The sequence below is a fragment of the Caenorhabditis briggsae genome (assembly GCF_000004555.2).
Source record: "Caenorhabditis briggsae complete genome, chrIV, whole genome shotgun sequence".
In the NCBI taxonomy this organism is placed as follows: domain Eukaryota; kingdom Metazoa; phylum Nematoda; class Chromadorea; order Rhabditida; family Rhabditidae; genus Caenorhabditis; species Caenorhabditis briggsae.
The window spans coordinates 7,564,130-7,587,266 of record NC_013487.2 but is presented as its reverse complement, the minus strand read 5'-3'; the positions used below and the strand labels follow the sequence as shown (position 1 = coordinate 7,587,266).

Sequence of the window (23,137 nt, the reverse complement as noted above, 5' to 3'; positions counted from 1 at the left end):
TCATGAAGTCACCTACGAACGATCGTCTTCACTTCTTGTACCAGTTGAGGAACCAGTAATGGAACCGAAAGAACCGAAAGAACCGGAGCTGACACAGGAAGAGATTGACCACATTGCTTGGATCCAGAAAATGGCTGAACAATCTTCTTTCGAACAAACAGTTGCACCACTGACCCGGCCACCAGTTTCATTCATTGAGCCGGAGCTAACTCAAGAAGAGATCGATCATATTGCAAGTATTGAAAAAATGGCAGAACAGTCGTCTTTAGAGCACTGCGTCATACCAATACCTCCACAAACCACATGCAATGAGCCAGCAGAAAAATCAGAACAGAATGTTGTCAAAACTACTGAGCTGACAGAAGAAGAATTAGAGCACATCGCAAAGATAGCTGAAATGGCAGCGATTGAAGAATATATAACACCGGATATAACTTCGAAAGTTGCACAGTCAGCTCTTACACAAGAAGAAATGGATCACATTGCGAAGATAGCTGCCACGGCCGCTGAAGAAGCCTCTCAACCGATTGGAAGACCAGTTGAAATTGCTCAACCAATAGTAGCACCTGAACTAACAGAAGAAGAAAAAGAACATATTGCGAGAATCACGGCAATGGCGGAGGAAGAATTCAAATCGGATGTTCCGGCCATTCATTCAGTTCCAAAGGAACTCGAGCTTACGGAAGAAGAAAGAATACACATTGAGAGGATAGCTGCACGGGCATCAATGGATAATGTTCCAGTTCAAGAACCAGTCATGGAACCGAAAGAACCGGAACTGACCCAGGAAGAGATTGATCACATTGCATGGGTCCAGAGAATGGCTGAACAGTCTTCATTCGAACAATTGGCTGCACCACCGACTCGACGATCTGTTCCAGAAAGAATGACAACAGTAGATGAACCAGTGATTGCCGCTGAACCATATGAGGAAGAGGACAGATCCAGCGCTACTTCTGGGGCCGATATGGAAAACTCGTTTGATCATGAAGTCACTTACGAACGATCATTACCACTTCTAGAGCCAGTTGAGGAACCAGTAATGGAACCGAAAGAACCGAAAGAACCGGAGCTGGCCCAGGAAGAAATTGATCACATTGCTATGATCCAGAGAATGGCAGAGCAGTCTTCCTTTGAACAGATTGCGCCGAGATCAGAGCCTATGTGCATTCAAGACAAGGTTGAGCATGAACCTTTCTTCACCGAAACTGCTGAACAACAAAACATTGCTGAATGGCATGATATCGCCATGGCAAGGATTATTTCTAAGCAAACCTGTGAAAAACCAATGGTCTCTATTCAACGCAAGTCAGAAGATGTATCGGGTGATACATCGGGTGCTGATTTTGGAACATCTTTTGAAAGAGATGCGATCCATGAACAGACTTCCCCAATTCTCGAATCAGTTGAAGAGCCGACCAAGGAGCAAAAAGAACTGGAGCTCAATAAGAAAGAAATTGATCACATTGCTAAAATCCAGAAAATGGCTGAACAGTCTTCATTTGAACAAACGGCTGCACCACCCACATCTCTTTCAGTTCAGATCATTCCTGTTGATGAACCAAACATCGTCACTGAAGCTTATGAGGATGAAGACAGATCCAGTGCCACGTCAGGAGCAGACTTCCAGCAATCATTCGATCATGAAGTCACTTACGAACGATCATCACCACTTCTTGAACCAGTTGAGGAACCAGTAATGGAACCGAAAGAACCGGAGCTGACTCAGGAAGAGATTGATCACATTGCTCGGATCCAGAAGATGGCAGAGCAATCCTCATTCGAACTACCAACAGCTCCAAATGTCCATGCTGATCGATTCGGATCACAAAATCTCCCAGTGCTTACACAAGAAGAACTTGACCACGTTGCTCTGATTCAGAATCTTGCTGAACAATCATCATTTGAGCAAGGAACTGGTATTCCCAATGCAGAGGCCAGCCGACCCGATAGCTCGCATCAAGACGAAGGACGATCCAGTTCAGTAAGATCTAGTGACTACTTGGATACTGTCACTCCATTGTCCTCGTGCGCGGCGACACCCATTTTGACGAATCCAAAGCTTGTCCAGGAGGAACTTGATCATATTGCTTTAATCCAAAAAATGGCAGAACACTTCAGTTTTGAAGAAAAAGAGACACCGATTCTTACCCAGAAAACTGCATCACATAGTGTCAGTGATAACTTCGTGTCGAGGGGATCAGAGGATTCAAATCAACTATTAAATCAGCAATCACCTGTGTTATCTTCAGTGGATGAAACTGCGACAGCTATGCATTCAGAATTAACAGAAAAAGAGTTGGATCACATTGCTAGAATTCAACAATTGGCAGAACAATCGTCATTCGAAGCTCATCGTGCTCCAGTAGTATTTGATCTCGAATCGACTGGAGGACCATCTGCCCACAAAGAACCATCAGAAGATAAATCGAGTGCAACATCAGTTGCTGGTTTTAATCAAAATACATCTTTCGAATTCGCTTCAGATGAACCAAATCAACCAATAATTACGAAGTATAAGGACGATGCCACCGAAGACCAAAGAGAGTATGAATCTACAGAAGATGACGTCAGATTTTTGGCGACTGAAAAGAGAAACATGAAGAAGGAAATATCTGAAGATAGATCAAGTGCAACATCAGCCGCTGATTCTCATAGATCTTTTGATCTTGAACTGTCTCAAGATAATGATTATTCGCGGGAACCACCAAAAATCCAAGAAGAAGAGCAACTAACACAAGAAGAATTGGATCATATTGCTAGGATTCAAAGAATGGCAGAGGAATCTTCATTTGAAAACGTTAGGCCTGCGGTGAATGTTGAGTTAGGACAGTTTAAAACACAAGAATCGGAACAGAACTCCAGTGCAACTTCTGGAGCTGATATTTCATCGTCATTTGATGTTTCTTCTCCAATTCCACCGGAACCACTCAAGTATCACGTTACAAATGATCAGGAACTAGTGAACCAACCTTCAATTGAAACCTCCAATATTCCGAATCTATTCCCTGTTCCACAAGTATCTGAAGACCACTCAAGCGCTACTTCTGGAGCTGACATCGGAAGATCGTTCGACGCAATATCCCCTCTTCCAATGTCTTCCGAAGACCGAGAAATGGCACTTGATGAATTGGACTACGATGTAATGGTTACTCATATGGCAGAACCAGTTCAAATAGTTACTCGGATAGCAGAATCCTCTACAATCAGACAACCAGTAATTGAACAAAAACCTGAAGATTTTTCGGATGCAACTTCTGGTGCAGACAGTCAACGTTCAGTTTCAATCTCAGAATCTGAAGTCAAGAAGGAGAATGACAGTGGGCTCACAGAAGAAGAACTGAAACATATTGCTGAGGTTTTAAGAAAGGCAGAAGCATCATCAACAGCCAGTGGAATGGTGGAAAGGGATTCTAATCTTCCACCTCTTCGTAGAACTTCTATCACCTATACTTCTCATTTCTCACCATCAGTTATCCGTGATCTGAGATCATCAACCTCGTTCTCTTCGACTCCAGTAACTACTACCGAAATGGAGGAAGAAGGCAAGGCAAAACTGAAGAGGGAACCAAGTACTCAGGTTGTATATACGGACCACTTCCTTCGAGATCTCCAATCAATAAATGCCTCGTTGGAAAAAGGAGAAGGAGATGAAGGAGAAACGACAGAGAAATCAATTCATGATAAAACGAATCCACTTCCAGAAGAAGACGAAATTGTCACAGATATGTACAACTTTGACGTCGGAACATCTCTGCTTGTACAGCAATATGTGATGCAACAATCGACATTCCAAGAAGCATCAGGACTTCATATATCTCCGATTCGGCGAACAATGAGTGCTGCATGCACAGCCGAAAAACATATATCTGATGAAGAGAATATAAAAGAAAGAGAGGTTAAGCACGCCCAGAGCCATGATCAAATTAAGAAGAGAGCGGATGGAGAGCCAAATGTTTATGAACTTCTTGAGCAACACAGCTTCCGTCATACACAACCCCTTCTCTGTAATGTTGATTTCCTTTGGCGTCTCAATTTCGCAGCGAACAGAATGACAGAGGAGATTGCCGAAGAGGTGCGTTTTGGGTTTTTAGGCAGGGAGCCATGCGTTTAACCACCAACTAGGGCAGCAGATGAGCAAATTTGATTACAGGCTGGCAGAGAATTGCGTGCTCACTATCGAAATGTGGCTAACCCACGGGCTAGATATTTCTCCGACGCTTATGACATTGGAACCGACGAGGAAGAAGAGGAAGAGGTCACAGAAACGTATGTTCTTTTTATTTGACACATATTCGTATAGTCATTTGTGTTTACTGTAGGCTGTGAAATTGATGGATCCAATCACTTATCAAAATAGCGAAAGTATTTGGTTTCAATGCAAAAAATGAATGTTTATTTGAAACATTGGAATATCTGAAATTCTGAAATTCTAAACTTCTGAAATTCTGAAATTCTGAAATTCTGAAAGTCAAAAAATCTGAAATTCTGAAATTATGTAAATCTAAATTTCGGAAAATTCTGAAATTCTGAATTTCTGAAAGTTCGAAAATCTAAAATTGGGAAATTCTGAATCTCAAACTCGAAAAATGTGGAATTCCGAAATTCTGCAATTCTGCAATTTAGGAAACCGGATATTCTGAAATTCTGATTCTGAAAACCAAAAAATTCTGAATATCAGAAATTCTGAAATTTCGATAGTCAAAAAATCTGAAATTCAGATATTCAGAAAATCTGCAATTCGATAAATGGGATATTCTAAAGTTCTGAAATTCAGATTCTGAAAGTCTGGAAATCTGATTATCTGAAACTTTGCTGTTCTGAAATTCTGAAATTCTGAAAATTCGTCTGGAAAAATCGAAAAAATCGAAAATTTCCGAGACTATTATAAATATAATGTCTTTACAGATCTCCTGGATTCTCGGTTGAGCCGATGCGCCCTGAAGAACCATCATCCTACGGTCTCTTCTCATTCTTCACTTCATCTAAAAAGAGTATAGTCGATCGTCCCCGATCAGCATTGGCTATGTTCACAAATCCGTCACCCTCTATATCGCCTAGTTTATTGAGAAAAGAATCCGAAGATAGAGGAGATATCTTGAACCTACTCAGAAGGTTTGTTTGAAAAGTTTGTATCAAAACTGTATTTCTATGCTTCAGGTCATCTGGAGCCGATTCGAGAGCATCGAATGACAGTGCAGCTTCTCGACTACCGGACAATGCACTGATTGGATTATCTGACATTGAGAGACAACATATAATGGGAGTGATGGCTCGATCGACAAGGAACACATCTCCAATGACATCGAGAAGGTGTTCGTCGGCACTGCAAATGCTTCCAGAAGTGGATTGTATCTCTGAGGCTGAAAAAGAACACATTCAACATATTCTGGAGAAGGCAGAATCAAAAACGCCGTTCATGATTAATGTTCCAATTAAGAAACAGATTTCATCCAGAACAGAATCAACGAATTCAAGAGTTTCAAGTGAAGGAATCGATGAAGAAGTTGAAATCGAAGATTATAAGAAAACGACAGTTGGAGATCCCATCGTTGAAGTTCCATCAAGAGCAGTGACACCTAGAAACAATTTGAGAGTTGTTCCACCTCCGATTGCTATTTCTCATCCAACACCTCCACATTCTGCAAAAACAGATACTGGATCCAGACACAGCAGTGGATCATCCGCTCATTCACAATTCGGATTTTCTACTCCTTCAATTTCCGGATTCAAATCATTCTTTGACAAAGCAAAAACGGCTACCGAGACATTGGTGAAAGAAATCAAAGATGAAGTAATTATTCCAGAAACAGAGAAAGAAAAACCAGAACCAGAGAAGTTCCAACCAATACAATCAACAGGAGAACTTACAGTTGAAGAACTGGAACATATCAGAAAAATCAATGAAATGGCTCAATTCGATGAACCCGTTCAACCTGTGGCTCCAGTTCAAGAGCGTAGAAAATCAAGTGTTGTCAGTGGATTGAAAAGTATGTTTGGTGTTGGAAAACAAGAAGAACCAGCTGAATTGAGTGAATCAGAAAGGGAACATATAAGAAAGATGTCTCTGATGGCTGAAAAGATGAACGAAGAGATTAAAGTTGAAGATTCCAAGCCAAAACCATCTGGAGGATTCGGATTCAAAAACTTCTTTGGAAAAGCCACACAATCCGTCATGCAAGCGACAGATGCCGTCATCAAAAACGTTCCACATCCGAAACAATCACTTGGTGGATTAACACAAGAAGAGCTGGACCAGATTGCAAACGCTGCTGAAAGTGCTCAACAGGAAGCACGACAAGATGTAACACAGGAGGAATTGGATCATATCGCAAGAATCGCAGCGATGGCAGAAGTTGACTTGAAGCGTCCAATATCCGAATGGGAAGAGCCAGAACTGTCTCAAGCAGAGAAAGATCATATTGCTAAAGTCACAGCAATGGCCGCTGAAGATTTCAATAGACCAATGTTGGATATACAACCGAAACTTATTCTTCCAAATTCTCCAGCCGTCTTCGAAGAACCAGAGTTATCACAAGAAGAAATGAATCACATTGCGAAGATAGCTGCCATGGCCGCTGGAGAATTCTCTCAACCGATGCTTGTTCCAATACCAGATGAAATTGCTCAACCAATAGAAGTACCTGAACTCTCAGAAGAAGAAAAAGAGCATATTGCAAGAATTAATGCAATGGAGGAGGAACAATTCAGTTCAGATGTTCCAGCGATTCGTTCAATTCCAGTCGAACCTGAGCTTACGAAAGAAGAACTAATACATATTGAGAGGATAGCAGCTATGGCTGAAAACGATTTCAATACATTCCATCCTATTCCATCGCAACCTCCAACTACAGCATTCCCCACCACGGTTGTTTCAGCAGAGCCAGAACTCTCCCAAGAAGAAAAGGATCACATCGCTACGATTGCTGCTATGGCATCTGAAGAAGATTTCCATGTAAAGAACGTTGTTCCTCCGATGCCTTCTGAACCAGAACTATCTCAAGAGGAAAAAGATCACATTGCTAGGATTGCTGCTATGGCTGCCGATGAAGATTTCCATACTACTACAGTATCCCACCCGATGCCTTCCTATGAACCAGAACTATCTCAAGAAGAAAAGGATCACATTGCAAGAATTGCGGCTATGGCTGCTGAAGACTGTTATCCTCCACCATTCTCAGCAACCAACCCATTCGTTTCCACGGAACCCGAGTTGACACAGGAAGAACTTGACCACATTGCAAAGATTGCTGAAATGGCTGCAATCGACTTCTCAGTGCCACAGCCAAATGTTCCAATAAAATCAGCTGAACCAGAATTGACACAAGAAGAATTGGATCATATTGCTAGAATATCTGCAATGGCATCATCTGAGTCCATGATTCCTGTAAGAAGACAAGAACCAGAGCTCACTCAAGACGAACTGGACCACATTGCAATGATTACTGCTATGGCGGAGCAAAAGATAAGTGACCCACTTCCTGCCTCCACAAGACCGCTGGCTCCACCTCCTCCATCTCAGCAGCCAGATTTAACCCAAGAAGAGCTCGATCACATTGCACGCATTGAGCAAATGGCTGATATGGATTTCACTACTCCCGCTGCATACTTCAATCCCGAAGAAGAAGAAGAAGAAGAAGAAGAAGAAGAGCCGAAGACGGAAAGTGCATCCGATGCGACTTCAGGTGCTGATCAATTTGACGAACAAGATTCCGGATCAGAAGCTGGCTCCTTCAACGAAGACAACGATGCTCCTCAAGTGCTAACGAGCGGTTCCTCTCCTGATCGAGTTACATCTCCTGCTGCACTTGACACTACTCAAGAGCTCCAACAGAGTCTTATTATGGCACAGAAGGTGAGAAACAAAAAAAGTTGGTTGTTTTGTCTGTGTGCTGTTTTCTCATTCTCAAACGAGCGTCGTTTTTTTCTCATCTGTATACATGTATTTTCACATACACTATACATGTTGCCATGAGAGCCGTCTCGAAGAGAGACTCTGTCATTGAATATGATGCAGGTAGCGTGACCAGCTGCCAGATTTTTGAATTTCGTGCATCCATTTGACTGCTATCCGAGAAACATCTATATACCTTCTCTCTTTTTTAGGTGGTGTCCTCATCTCCTTCAGTGGATTCAATGGCGTCACGGGTGAGCAGTGAATATGACATCAGAAGCATAGCGGAGATCAGGAGAGAGTCAGAATCAGATATTGGAAAGTGGTATGTTGAAGTTTTACATAGCTGCATATAATAAAAGGGAAACTGGATATTTTTTGAAAATCTGAAACAAGGATAGCTGAAATATTTTTATTCCAGGTATGAAGAGCAACTCAGCTTCATGCGACAATCCATTCACGATGAGGAAGAAGATGCAGGACGTGAGTTGCATTCTGTTTTTATAAATCTTATCAGTTCTCCGAAAAATTTCCGACAGTTCAGATTCATTTGACTTTAAAGTTATAACAGGAAAAATTATTATACCATTCTTCCTCTAATATAAGCCCAACCTACTTTGAGCTCTATTACCTTGATTCCTGTGAAAGATATCAATAACTTGTCAACTGATAAATTATTTATCATAATATCATCAACATTTTATCAGTTGACAAAATTTTGATATCTTTCATAGGGATAGAGATAACTGAGCTCAAAGTTAACGGCTTGGGAGGGCCTCTATTTCAGGAAATACGGAAAAAAACGACAACTGTTTAAAACGGATGAAAAAAATCAAATTCTGAAACAGTTTCAAGATAAATATTTGACAAAATTCAATTTCAGAAGAAATACCGACGGACGTTGAAGAGTTTCCATTGGAATATGTCGAAGACCAACTTCAGTTCTTGGATGGTGAGAGTTTGAAATTCTTGAAAACCACCCCCTAAAATATTCATAGCTCCAAAAGAAAAGAATATTAAAAAGAGAAAAACGGGAGAGAGAAAAAACATACTTACAGGTATTGCTGGGGAGAGTTTCCACCACCAACACCAGCCCACGTCTTCTTCGGCTCCGTTTTCCTTCCTAGACACCGTGAGATCGATTGGTGAAGAGTGTTATGGCGGCGACGACGAAAAGAGAAAGAATGGTGGCGCTGTGGAGAAAAACGTGGAGCAGCACCAAGAAGAGGACGAAGAGGAGACGAAGAAGAAGACGAAGAATAGTAGTCGTGAGGCTTTGGGAGATGGATCGGAGACGCAGAGAGGGGAGTCGACACAGCAGACACCCATCGATTCGGTGCTGGGTAGTCGTATGTTGAAGCGACCCAATTTTGGCTTCCTCTCTAATATTGCAAATGATGCTATTAATAAAGTAAGTGGTTTATTTTAATTAAATTTCAGGGATGTTAGTTTTGTGTCCTATGGAGCAGTGTGCGATTTTAATCTTAAAGTGCATAGGGACTTTTTGGGAGGTCCCCTTGGGAATTTCACTATACAATAAAAATAATTGCATTTCAGGGAACAATAATATTCGTGATTTCTTTTCTGATAATATTATGTTTTGGATATCTAACCGTTATGGGAAAATATAGAAATAATCTTGTATCCAGTTATTTGTTTGCAAGTTATCTAAATACTTTAATTTGGGTTTTTTTTTGAACTAATTTAGGAAACCCTGTAAAAAAACTATTGGTTCTAGTGATCTAGGTTCAAGCGGTCTGTTTCAATATTATGAGTTTGGTTTATTAAAATGGATACCGTAAAACTTGTAATAGAAGGGCCCCTAACTTTTAACTTTGAGCCAATTTATCTCGATTCCCGTGAAAGATATCAAAAATGTGTAAACAGACAAAACATTTCTGATATTATGATAGACACTTTATCAGTTGAAAAATTTTTATATCTTTTCAAGAATACATAAATTACAGGTTTTACGGTAACTCCACAAAATGTTCTTCTAACTCATTTCTAAGATAACCATTCTCTCAAAAACCGAGTTGCTTCGTGTATACCAGAAGAAGCTAGTTACCCAAAAAATTCGACTTCTCTCAACAAAAAAAACAAATATCTTGTGCCCTCCCTTTCCTCATCCGTTCTCATCTCAACCCCAACAAACACTATACAACCATTTTTTCTTTTTTCCTTTTCCTCTGGTCACATCCTTACGAATATATACATCTTTTTTCAGAACAACTCATCGTTCAAAAGTCTTTTCTTTTTTTTGCCTTTTTTCTTGTATGTTATGCATAAATGTGCTGCACAAAAATGGGAAACTAGTGATGGGGTTGAAAGCAGTAAAAAAAAAGAAACACTTTACTAGAAGGACCTCCTCCCATGCCTCATTAATTTTTTGGCGAGAAGACATGTGTGCTCAGAGAGCACTCGAGCCACGACACCTAGTCTACCCGTCCTATAATTGCTTTTTTTTTCAGGCAAAGGAAGCGGGCTCGCAAATCCAAGCCGCCGTACCCATCAAGGTAAGTGAACTCCATTTTTCTGTTTGTTTTTCTTTTCCTCTCTTTTTTGAGTTTCCGACCGAATTCAATTATAGTAATTCAATTTCGATCAGAGTGAAAACACACTTCTCCTTTTTCCGTAGCTCATCAAATCCTTTTGATAAAAATTGATGCTGCCATATTTATGGAAAATTTTCAGCCATCAACGTCCACCTCCAACATTGTGAATAACAATGTCTTCTCCAACAGGTAATCAAAAACCTAGCAACTTTGAAATTCTAAAAAATAGCATTTTCAGCAAATCTACAACCTCCCTAGGCACAACTACTGCTGCATCCAAAACTATCCCGTGAGTAATTCAAAACATTCCCAGTATATCAGATTACCACATTTCCAACCTCCATACTCTCTTGCTACTATTCCGTCTCTCCTTTTCTATTCAAAATTAAACTAAAACATCTTTTTACAGATCTCCTCATATCGACATTCCGATGGATGGTCTTTCCGAAGAAGAACGTCGTCAGATTATGTCTGTAATGGCTGCTGCCGACTTCGATGATTCTGTGAATAATGCGAAACCAAGCAGAAGTGTTTCATCGAATATTCCATCAGGAATGGAGGACCTTTCTGAAGAAGAACGACAAAAAATCATGTCCGTTATGGCGAATGCCGAAATGGAAATGGGTCCACCTTTCACAGTTTCTAGTCAATTACCAACTAGATCTCCAAGTGTGATGAGTACAAGTATGATGTCAGAATTACCACCTGGATTGGAAGATTTATCAGAAGAAGAGAGGTTGAAAATAATGTCAGTGATGGCTGAAGCGGATATGCAAGATGTGCGACAACCGATGATGGTATCAAGAGGGCCACCACCAATGCCACACAGGTAGTACCTTCTTTTCTGATATCCCAAAAATTTAATAAAATTCAGCACTTCAATACCACCTGGAATGGAAGGGTTATCAGAAGAAGAACGTCAGAAGATCATGTCTGTAATGGCTAATGCAGAAATGGATGTATCCCAAAGTGTCATTTCTTCAAGACAGCCTAGTAGACCCCCTAGTGTGGCCATTATGCAGGTTCCAACAATTCCATCAATGCCAATTGTTCCTCCTGGACTAGAAGGACTATCAGAAGAAGAACGGCAGAAGATTACGTCAGTTATGGCTGAGGCAGAATTCGAAAACTCCAAAAGTCAAGTACCATCAAGACAACCAAGTCGATCTTCTAGTTTTGCTAGAGTTCCTCAGCCAATTCCAACGGTCTCAACATTCCAAGCAATGCCGATGGTTCCGCCTGGCTTAGAGGATTTATCAGAAGAGGAACGTCAGAAGATCATGTCCGTTATGATGAATGCTGAAGAAGAAGAATCTAGAAGTCAACTTCCATCAAGACAGCCGAGTCGATCACCCAGCTTTGTTAGTATTCAACAGCCAATGTAAGTATTAAAATTGTTGTTTTTTTTTCACTAATTGTTTATTTACAGAATGTCATCTATTCCACCCGGTTTAGAAGATTTGTCAGATGCTGAAAGACAAAAAATCATGTCTGTTATGGCAGAAGCAGAAGTTCAGAATTTGGTTCCCAGTCGATCCCCTAGCAGTTATTCAATGATCCCAGCTCCGGTGGTACCGCCTGGTTTGGATGATTTATCGGAAGCTGAGAAACAAAAAATAATGTCAGTAATGGCAAAAGCAGAGTTTGTTTCACAAATGGTTCCAAGTGTTTCTGCAAGTCAATATTCCAAGCCTCCACCTCCACCAAAAATGGGTCAACCTAACATTTCGATGGGTCTAGAAGATCTCTCAGAAGCTGATCGACAAAAGGTACTTTCGGTTATGGCAGAAGCAGAAAGCGATTCGCTGAAAGGCCCAATCAGATCTCATTCATCCACTCAAATCATTCCACCTGGATTAGAAGATTTATCGGAAGAAGAACGAAGAAAAATAATGTCGGTCATGGCAAATGCCGAAGTAGAAGATACGATTCGACCAACAGAGCAATTTTTGCCACGTGGACATACTGGGTTCGCACCAACTGGAATTGTGAATGAGGATGAATTGTTCGAAAGAGAAAGCAAGCAGAGAGAAGAATCTCCAACCAGAGAATCTGGATATGCCACGTCGACATCATACGAACGAGAGTTAACGATGGTGAGTGTGAAATATAGTGTAATCAGATACTTTTAAGGGAGTAAAAAAAATGGAAGAGACGATTCTCATTTTCTTTAGATTCAGCACCAATTTTTTCTTTTTCTTTTCTCTTCTGCCCTTTTATTTTTCTCGGGAATCTTCGAGTGCATCCTTCCATTTCAGTAGGCTTAATTGAATAATTGAAACATAAATGAGAAGAGATTTGTTGGAAGAAAAAGAAAAGAAGATCTTACCCGTTTTTCCCCTTCATTTTCAACCAATATCCTATTCAGGGCGGCAGCGAAGAGCGAATGGATGAACTACTCGAGGATATTCTTCGAATTCGAGAAGGAGCCAGATCAAGAAGAGATAGTCGAGATGAGGTGTTGCATAGAAGAGAAGAGGATCCAGAAGTTCGTACACCAGAAGAGGTTCCCGCTCCAGCACAGATTGTATCCCCTACACCTCCAATAGAAGGTTTGTGTCTGATGATTTTTTTTATATTAAAATCAATTTTTCAAGTTCCAACAAAGCCATCAGACGATTTCGATTTCACTTATTCTGATTCAAGATTCGCTGATATTGTAAAAATGCAGGAAGAAGAAGAGTGAGTTTCTCTACTAGCTACATTTTTCATTGTTGTTATTCGGATTCTATGAATTATTCCAAACGAAAGTTTTCCCATTCCATAAATCAAGTTAAAGTATTTCCAGAGCCAACTCAATTCAACAAAGACAAGTAGATGAGAAGCCACGTATGTGGGAGACCGTTTTCGACGGCGACGAATCCGAATTGCCCCACCAGGACTTTGTTTTCAACGACTCTACAAAGAAGCCGTCAGAGTTTGATTTCCCAAAGGAGACGGACGAAGTGTTTGAAAATCCCTCCGAGATTCAAAGAATTCGGGTCACTAAAAATCGTGAGTAATTCTGTTTCGCATAGATGTTGTATGCATACAAAGTTTAACTTATTCAGATGACTTAGATATGGATGAAATATATGATAACGTTGTTGCTACAGAGGTTCCTGCTTCGTCTGTTTCTAGACAACCGATTCAAAGCTCTTCGAAATACAAAACAATGCAAAGAACACCTTCAAAACCACCCCCAATAATCAAAATAACAGCTGAAGAGGAAACGAAATCAGATAGTGATGAAGAAAGTTGTTCAGAAGAGGACGATGAATATCCGGATAGAGCTGTTGCTGCTCCTACAGCGCCAGCGCCATCTTATGAAGAAGTAGAGAATGAGAGAATCAGACAAGAGGAACTCGGAAAAGAAGTACTGCAGCAAATTCAGGCATTCGGAGAAGTTGCAAACGATGAGTTTGATGTTCAATGGGCAAGAACGACAGTTGGCCAGACACCGAGCACCTCGACTCAGCCAGTTGTGACGGTTCCAAAGAGAAGTGATCCGATTCCAATTGCACCATCGCAAAGGTCAAAGGAAATCGAAGAAGAACGAATTAGAGCAGAAGCTTTGGAAGAGGAAGAGTTCTATAGACATGGACACAATCCGTTCTTAGAATCTCCAGATGAAGATGAAGTGGTGAGATTTCAGAAGTTTAATTAACCAATAGTTTTTGTTTCTTTTTTCAGTCGATCAACATGGAAGACGTCGAATATGCTGAAATTGCTAAAATGTATGAGTCTGCTAACCAGATGATGCGTCGTCCAGGACCAGTCTACACTATCACTGAAGACGAATCGGAAGACGATGGAACATTGAGCAATTCTGAAAGCCGTATGGTTGCCAGAGAAAAACGATTGACGAATAAAAAGACAGCGGATTCTTTGATGGCCAAATATCATACAATGAAGAAAGTGGAGGCGAAACCAACGACATCTTCTTCAACCACTGCAACTGCCAAGCCTGCCTACGTCATAATGAATCTGTCTGATCCGAAGACGTCAACAAGGACAACAGATTCAAGGACATATTACGAAAGTGCTAACAAGGTTCCACCAGTTGAAATAAAGGATCCATCGAAAGATATTCCACCAGAGATTTCTGCTTCAATTGACAAAACGATGGCAGAAGTAGATGCATTACTCGGACAAGTGTACACCAACGAAAAGGCAAAACCAAATCTACTTTGTTTCGATCAAACCAAATTCCATGTACCGACATCTAGCACAAGTACATCTACTGCCGACGATTTGATCCTTCTGAAGGACGCGAATTCGACGTCTCCATCATTTCTTCTTCCACTTCAATCTTCTGTTTTGGGTAGTCAATTGGATTCTGTTCAAAATGACAACGAGAGAAATGAGCATGAGATTACCTCTCCCAGGTATGCTGGGATAGAATTCGTCATTGGATTCTTCTGGTAGAGAAATAAACTTGTTTTCCGCGGAACCTGGAGTATATTTCCATTCAAAAATAACAAATTTTGTGTGACTCTACATCGTAAAATTGCTCAAAAGTAACAGACGTTATCCCTAGATTTTATTTGCTCTATAAATTAGAATTCTACCAAAATAGACATCGATAAATTAAATCACCACCTTCTCCTCGTCTTCTCTCTCTCTCTCTCCCTATTACATTAATTTGTGTCTGATACAGATTTTCTTAATTTTCAGAGGACTCAAACGCTCCCCTGGAATGCTTCTTCCATCTTCCACGTCCTCCAGTATTTTCCCGATTCCTTCAACAGCTGCAGAATCGGTGGGAGCCACAATTGGAGCCACTACAGCATCCATGTTCGGCGGCGTCAACATTACCGATCCGTCATCAACTCTGGATAAACTGACGAATTCGTATAAATGGCTTCAGAATATTGAGGTACGCTCTATTTTTTTCTTTTCATTTTTAGATCCTACCTTCATTATCCATTCATTGAATGTTGTGTCTTTTTTCTTTCCCTGTGATTGTTCATTTCAGGAATTGAATAACTATGTGATTGAATTTATCTAATTTTCATGTTTCATCTATTCCCTGTATTAGAGTTTTATTGGCAAAAAAGGAAAACATAGTTTTGAATGGGATTGTTTCAGAGTCACAAGAGTTGAAAATAGATTGCGAAGAATATATAAAAATCGAATATAGATTCAATTTCCGAATCAAAGAATCATCTGTTGCGAATCGGAAGCAAGGGTTGTGAGATTGTTTCTCATGCCAAAGAAGAAAAAGAATACGAAGAAAAAGAAGAGGAAGGTCTCCTAGTGTCTTTCGGGGAGAAGAGAAAAGAGTTAGTATGTCTGAGTCTCAAATGCTCTCTTCATCCTTTTCCATCCAGTCTCTCTGTCTCCAAACACCCGGTGCTGCGCGGCTGTGTCCTCTCTCCGCTTCGATCAGTTCGCTCCGCCCCTCCACCGCTTCTGCTCTCGTTTCTCAACGTCGTCTCTTCTAGAATATAGAGCCACGGATAGAATAGTAGTACTTTGCCGCGACGCGGAGAGAGCGGCACCACGCTTACCTACATTTTCTAGTATACTTCCATTTCTCGGATGTTTTATTCGCGGGCCCACTGCTAGAGTCGCCGCTCCCTCTCTTTTCCATATTCCAATGTTCCAAATCTTGTTATTCTAATTTCGGAACACGGTGGGTAGTTTTTTTTTCTTTTTCAAATCTTGAGAAGCTGAGAAGTTGTTAGGCCTTCTTGGTTCTTTTTTCTGAAAATTTAAAATTCTTTGATAAGACGTCACAGGGATATCAGAGTTGATATATTTTGAGACTAGCTTCCAAAAAGTTTGAGGTTAGAATTATCATGCTTTTTAGCAAACCTTTTTTTGAGTTATTTGAAGGAAATTTCAAAGATAAAACTAAACCTGCAATAGAAGAGCCCCACACTGTTTAGTTCAAGCTCAATTATCTCTATTCCAGATATCAGATCAACTGATAAAACATTCCTGATATTATGATAAACAATTTATCAGTTGGCAAATTTTTGATATCTTCGACAGGATCCGAGATAAATTGGCTCAATATTGAAAGCTAGAAATGTCGTTTCTATTACAGGTTTTACTGTATTCCAAATTTTTATAATTTTCTGGATTCTTCAAAATAAAACAAAAAAATTAGCATGCAATCAAGGACCTTTAGTTTTTATGAAGATTCAGCAGGTCAGGAACAGCACAAGAGCAGTTTTGAGTGTTTCAAAATAGTCTCATACAATTTTCAAAGCTCTAAAGGTGGAATCAATATTCTTCTCCTTTTGAATAGAAAAGCATCTGCTGCTTAATTTCCTGTTGTGACAACGGAAGACAAACTTTTTCCCGTTCAATGCTCTCTCTTCCATGTGTGTGTCCATTTCAAAAACGTTTTTAAGAAGACGTTTCCTCTTCCTAGCCGCCTTTTTCCTTTCCTTCTTCTTCTCATCGTTTTGTTCTTTTGGCGCCGCCACTCTCACCAAATGCCTCTCTCAACATAACAGTCGTTGCTTTCGAGCAAAAAAAAAAGAAAAGAGAGTGCTTGGCGAATCGCATAAGAGAAAAGAGAGACCTCCCGAGAGCAGTAGAAAAAGGAAAAAGAAGAGAGAAAGCATGCATACACTTTTTATGGGCTAATCGAAAAAGAGCATCGTGAAGAAAAACGAATAATAGGCAGATATTTTGGAAATGATATATGCAAAGAAAGATATTACGATAGTCTTATCCCCCAGCTGAATTTCATGATGAATGCATCTGGTTAATCCAATTTTCGCTAGCGATCCATCACTTTCGAAATCTAATCGAGAGAAAAACAAAAAGAAAAAAGTTTTCAATTCTTGAGACTCTGATCCAATTCCAAATTCAAAAAACTTTTCGAACAGCCATAAAAACTTTTGACCCATTTCCAGGATGATGGAAATCTCGCCAATAACGAAATGGGTCGCCGAAAACTTCCATCGATCCCACCTAACTCGTCGGCGTTCCCACCGCCAGCTTCGACCTCCATCAATGTCGTCAATCACACATCAATGCCTTCCACGTCTTCTGCAACAGTTCCAACATTTGTGGACGACTACAACGTCACATTACCTTCCGATCCAATAGTCGCTGAATCGTTATTGAAGGGTGGATCTCTGACTAGAAGGCATCATCAGCAGCAACAGCATCAAGCTCCAGTATATATAACATCATCTGCCAGTCGACCTCCATCTGCCGCTGGTAGCAACATTTTCCAAGAGAGTCGACCTACGTCTTCTCTTTCGATGTACCAAAACGATGTTATTTTGTCAAGACCTGGATCAGCTACTAGTAACTACACTACAGCTTCCACCATCAATCCAACGATTCTTGCTGGGGCTTCATATTCTTCCAAGCCTTCAAGCCACATACGACAGCCAGTATCAGTTCGTCCAACTGGAGTACAGACTGGAACATTGACATCCGTTTCCGGCTCTGTTGCGAACACAATTCGATCTTCAATCGGAAGTTCTTCAGTCACTGCCCGAGTTCCTAACACATTGGCTCGTGTTCTGCTGAAAAAGGAATTGAAGGATGTTCTGAATCAAAGAAAGCAACGTCTGGAAGCCACTGAAATCGAAGCAAATCATCGTCATTATAAGGTTCAGAAGATGCTGGTCACTGGACTTCTCCCGGAGAAAACAGATGATGACATTCCAAATGTAGTCAAATGCGATCTTCCTGCCGACCTAGTCAGAGGAGTCCACATTTCTATGCAACCTCCATCACCAGCTGCATCAGCATTCTCTCCAAGAAGATATCATCCAACTCCATCTAAAAAAACTACAGTACTCTCTTCTCAACCGTCTCCATACAAACAACACCTATCGAAGAGTATTGCGTGTCAAGCAGACGAAACTCCACCAGTCAAACCGATGATATCTTTACGAACTCAGTTAGATATGGAAAGAAGACCTCAGCTAATGACCTATGTTGGAAAAAGAAGTGCAGAGACTCAGACGGAAATGACCAATTACGAAACAATTACACCCACGGTTCGTTATGGTTCAATGCCAAGAAGTAGTCGTGAGAGATCTGCATCTCGACGTTATCGCGAGCAACAACAGCAAATCTTCAATCAGATGCCTCAAAATCACAATGATTTGCTGGAGATCACCAAGAAGTACTTCGAAGACTACGATCGTCAACTTCGAGAATTCGGAGAGCGTGCCAGAAGACATTCGCGACGTCGCTTCGATTTCCACGATGACGATGATCAGGATGGAATGAGGAAGAATCAAGTGATGAATGAGTTGGCTCGAAGAAAAGAGAGAATGTGCGCCAGTTGTGAAGTTCTTTCATCTACTGATCCAATTGGAACTGCTCTCAATCCAAATGTTCCAATGTCATCGGACTACAGTAGTCACATTCCTCATTATGGATCTCTTCCCAGAATTGACTATCCACGTGGCACGAGGACAGATGTGCGAGATTTCACCTATCGTCAGCAGCATCTTCCTCAACAACTACCGATGAACTATGCATATAACTATGGATCATTGCCACGAAACTTTGAACGATATACCAGTGGCCTTCCTCCAATCGAAATTGAGAACGAACAGTCGTTTGGAGCACCGCCACGTCATCGATCAAATTTGGGGTACGAGTCGACTTCCATGTTCAATCTATCGGATCCTGCTTATTTGGGATATGACAACATTCCAACGATTCCACAACAACCACGAGTCTACGATCAAATTCCTAGTGGCTATGCTCAGGACACTACCAATCTGAACAATATGAATCAAGGAATCCGTGGAGGCGACATGGTTAGCCAATATGCAAGTTATCTCAATTCTCAATTCCAATCCGGTCTCCAACAATCTGCTCAACTCCCACAGCCGATGATGCCGATCACAAGATACGATGCTCCTATGTCAGATCCATACATGTCTAGTCGATTGCGTCAAGTCGATCCACTGACTCAAGCATACAATCCAAATCCATACCATCATCACATGACTCTGCTGGCTCCAAAACCTGCAACAATGACTCATGTGGCTCCCACCTACAACCAGTTGGCCCAACAGCAACTTGCAATGCAGAACAACCAAATAGATCCCTTGATGATGCCATCCAGAATACCATCTGCTACATCTCAAGCCTATTCTCGAAATGAGATGAACTACGGAAGTCGTCCGCCTCAAAGCACTCTCTTCGAATACGGCAACCAACGACAATATGGTCCATCGGTTTCTGCACCAACTTATGATGTTCCAAATGTGTCGAATCCCACGGATTGGAGAGGATCAATGCATCAAATGGCAATGCCTATGCAACAACAACAACAGCAACAACAGCAACAACAACAGCAACCATATACATTCGATGCTCGTTGGCCAAAGGAAGATGCTCTATCAAGGATGTATGCAACTGCTTCACGAAGACGGGCTCAAGGTGATAGCTCGCCCTCTTTCCTAATCGATGGTCGTTGATTGATTCGCAGTCTTTCCCTGTTCTGAATACGTGTTTCCTTCTTCTTCTTTTTCTTCTATCATTGGTTTCTTCTGCCACTCACACTCACCAAAATGTCTTTTCTTCTTCTAAACACCTTTTTCTTTCACCTATTTTTTTTAATTTTATCACTTTCCTTCGCTCACTTCGTCCCTCATTTTTTTTCTAATTTTATGTTCATAGGTGACAATAAATAAAAAAACCAAATCAAATGAATTGAAAAAGAAAAATAATCTTATCGCGAGAATCTATTTCAGGAAAAGAAAAAGAGTGTACTAAAATCTATACGAGTGTGTTTTCTTATTCCTTTTGAGCACGACGAGGTAAATCGAGACTCGTCCGAGTAGCCGTCTCATTTTCTGAAAGTTTTGACGAGATAGTGGAGGAATTCGAGAGATCGTGATGAGAAGGCGCGTGAATTATTCAAGAAGGTCCTTCTGAAAAGAGAGAAAAAAAGGTGTCTCGAGTTGCAAAGAAGGCGAAGAGGTACTATTGAGCTCACTCGCAAAATCTTTTGATACGAGAGAGAGAGAGAGAGAGAGAGAGAGAGAGAGAGAGAGAGAGAGAGAGAGAGAGAGAGAGCTGGCTATTTTTCTTCTGTTACGGAAATTGAAAATACGGGAGTCAGTGCAAAAGAGGGTTCTAAGAGATAAATGACATTAATTTCCTGAAAAAGTCGGAAAATACAAACATAATATGTCTTCTTGGGGTTTGGTTAGATTTATGAATGCGAAATAGGAAAGTAGGGAATCGTTAGTTTGACTAGCTGACACAAGTAGTAAGCTAGGGAAATCCTCTTTGTGCGTAACTTCGAAAAACTTTCAATCTCTCCCTATCACATCTGTTTAGACTTCAACTAAATTATGTGCTTTTTTGCATTCTCATCCTTTTCTACATTTTCAGTAATTTCCTATTTCTTCTGTTTTCCCCTCCCCTCCTCTTATTAACCTGCGAATCAACGAACATCGGTGCTCTCCTAAAGACACTCAAATTAAAATTTTACATTTGCAGAAACCGCTCTTACCTCATCTTCAAATAAGATAAGCACCGGCTCTCGCAGCTATGCACGTCGCCCTATCCGTCCATCGTCTTATCGTAATCCACAGATGAGCAACTCGATGCCAGATCGCCACATGGCAAGAAGAACTGCTGAAGGGGCTAGATATGATGTGAAAAGGATATTATTGACGAGGAGTTATAAGCATCATAATATCTATAACGGTATAACAATTTTTTTGAAAATTAGTAAAAAATCACGTTGGTTTCAGATCTGGGAGTTCGTGTTGTTGGTGGAAAACGGCAAAAGAACGGAGAGCTGAGTGCATACGTGTCTCAACTTCACAGCACATCTAACAACCAGACGTTAGGACAAATAAAAATAGGTCAGTTAGTTATTCAGTCTTGATCCATTTCGGGAATTTTCCTTCGTTTCTACTCAAGTACTCTTCAATTCGATACATTCAATTTCAATTTCATCTACCCACTTAAAACTAAGAATCCATATTTTTGCTTATTCCAGGCGACGAGGTCGTTGAATGGAACGGCATTCTACTTCGTGGAAAGACGTTTGAAGAGGTGGAACGAATTGTGAATAAGAGCCACGGAGAGATCGAAATGGTCATCCGAACGTAGGTTTTGTTGTTCTCACAGGTAAAGGGGTGCAGCAAAAAAAACTGCTGAATGACAGCTGCAGAGGCACAAATTAGCGATTGACTGCTAATTGGCGGACTGTCGACGGATTAGGGATTTAGAAGCGCAAATCGTTGTAGACAGAACGTCGGCAGGCGGGTGGTCCATTTTTTGGCAGTCCCCCTCGACTTGTGCTATCTGCAAACTTTGACCAGAAACTCAGAAGACAATGTTGAATTTTCAGAGAGAAAAATTCGTCCGGATGCTACGACACGCTTCCTCTGAATCGGAACACTTTGAGAGATGACTTGTCACCTGATCGTGTCCCACCAGTTCCAATGCATCGTATCAATGGAATCAATAATAACAGTGTCCTCCATCATCATACTCTTTCTGACTCTTCATGTCATGGTCATATTCAAGTATCTCTGGGATACGATGGAAATGCTCGTCTGGTGGCAAAAATCATCAGAGCCAGAGGACTGAAGTCTAGAGATCAATCACGAAGTGCTCCAAATCCATTTGTCAAAGTGTATCTTCTACCCGGTAGAAAGTGAGTATTTTACCTTGTAATTAAAATTTAATAAAATTTAATATTTTTCAGAGTATCACACAAAAGAAGAACTCGATTCGTGGACTCATCGTGTGCTCCAGAATGGAATCAAGTACTTGAATACCAAGTTGCTCCACACACTCTAAACACAATGTTCTTGGAATTCACAGTCTGCGACTATCAACGAGATGTCGATGACCTCCCATTGGGAAGTGTTCAGATACCACTAGCAGGTAAAATTATAACATCTCTAGTTTAGATTTCTAAATTTTAAATTTGCAGATAAATCAGCAATTAACACCGGTCCTCGTTGGTATCCTCTTCAAGGATCAACCGATGTTCAAACGGCTCATCAGTATCATTCAATGAATGGAACATCACACGTTCCATCCATTGCCGCTGCTTCTACTTATGCTCCATCTTCAAGTCATCTACATAATCACAATTATTCTGAAGTGCCTCCATCGATATTATACCCGAAAGGAGGTATCAACGCACGTCATCAGGACAAACCAGTCCGGCACGCCACTTTCAACTATAATCCAGGTGAAATGTTTTAGGATTAGGAAAGATTGGTATTCATGGTTTTTCGGAAGAAAAAAATAAGTTGGTCAGGAAAAAACCGGTTCCTACAAATGTTCAGCGAATTCCTTCTGATATCGGAAACACTCTAATAGAAGGTCACAAAATACGTCTACTTTGAGCCTATATACTTCGGTTCCTGTGAGAGATATCAAAAAGTGGTCAACTGACAAAATATTTTATCAGTTGATAACTTCTGAGACCTTTCACAAAGACCGAGAGATATGGCCTCAATGTTGGAAAATTGGCTGATCCTCTATTAGAGTGTTTACGGTAAGTCTATAAAAGGCCGGAATCGGAAAATTGAAATTGACGTTTATTTCAAAATCATAATCTTGATTTTTCAGTTTCACTCGACATAGGATATCCTGCAATTAACTGAAATTTGCTCAACTCTGAAATTGAACCTCACAACAATTCCCGCTCCAATAATTCTTTCATTTTCAAAAAATCCAAAATTCTTTCTCAAAAGACCAAAAGCTCAAAACCCTCTCTTTCATCGTGCCA

The 23,137-nt window shown here is 40.6% G+C and overlaps 2 protein-coding genes across 2 annotated transcripts; both read left to right on the top strand.

Moving 5' to 3' along the window:
* Positions 1 to 4,933: 4,933 nt before the first annotated feature.
* On the top strand, positions 4,934 to 15,331 carry Cbr-tag-199 (the record flags this gene model as incomplete). The annotated part of the gene is given in 22 exon segments (XM_002633158.1): positions 4,934 to 5,115; positions 5,161 to 6,617; positions 6,657 to 7,855; positions 8,107 to 8,219; positions 8,316 to 8,377; positions 8,778 to 8,846; positions 8,953 to 9,081; positions 9,121 to 9,305; positions 10,366 to 10,410; positions 10,589 to 10,638; positions 10,688 to 10,738; positions 10,859 to 11,278; positions 11,324 to 11,830; positions 11,879 to 12,209; positions 12,215 to 12,218; positions 12,262 to 12,545; positions 12,818 to 13,001; positions 13,047 to 13,131; positions 13,238 to 13,443; positions 13,500 to 14,071; positions 14,122 to 14,816; positions 15,106 to 15,331. Coding segments are annotated over 22 exon segments (7,056 nt in total), but the record flags the coding sequence as incomplete, so codon positions are not given.
* A 1,999-nt stretch (positions 15,332 to 17,330) lies between these two features.
* On the top strand, positions 17,331 to 23,012 carry CBG05923 (the record flags this gene model as incomplete). The annotated part of the gene is made up of 8 exons (XM_002633159.1): positions 17,331 to 19,809; positions 20,878 to 21,087; positions 21,135 to 21,248; positions 21,386 to 21,494; positions 21,740 to 22,048; positions 22,100 to 22,281; positions 22,331 to 22,594; positions 22,978 to 23,012. The coding sequence occupies 8 exons, from the start codon at positions 17,331 to 17,333 to the stop codon at positions 23,010 to 23,012; spliced, it is 3,702 nt and encodes a 1,233-aa protein (XP_002633205.1).
* Between the last annotated feature and the right edge of the window lie 125 nt (positions 23,013 to 23,137).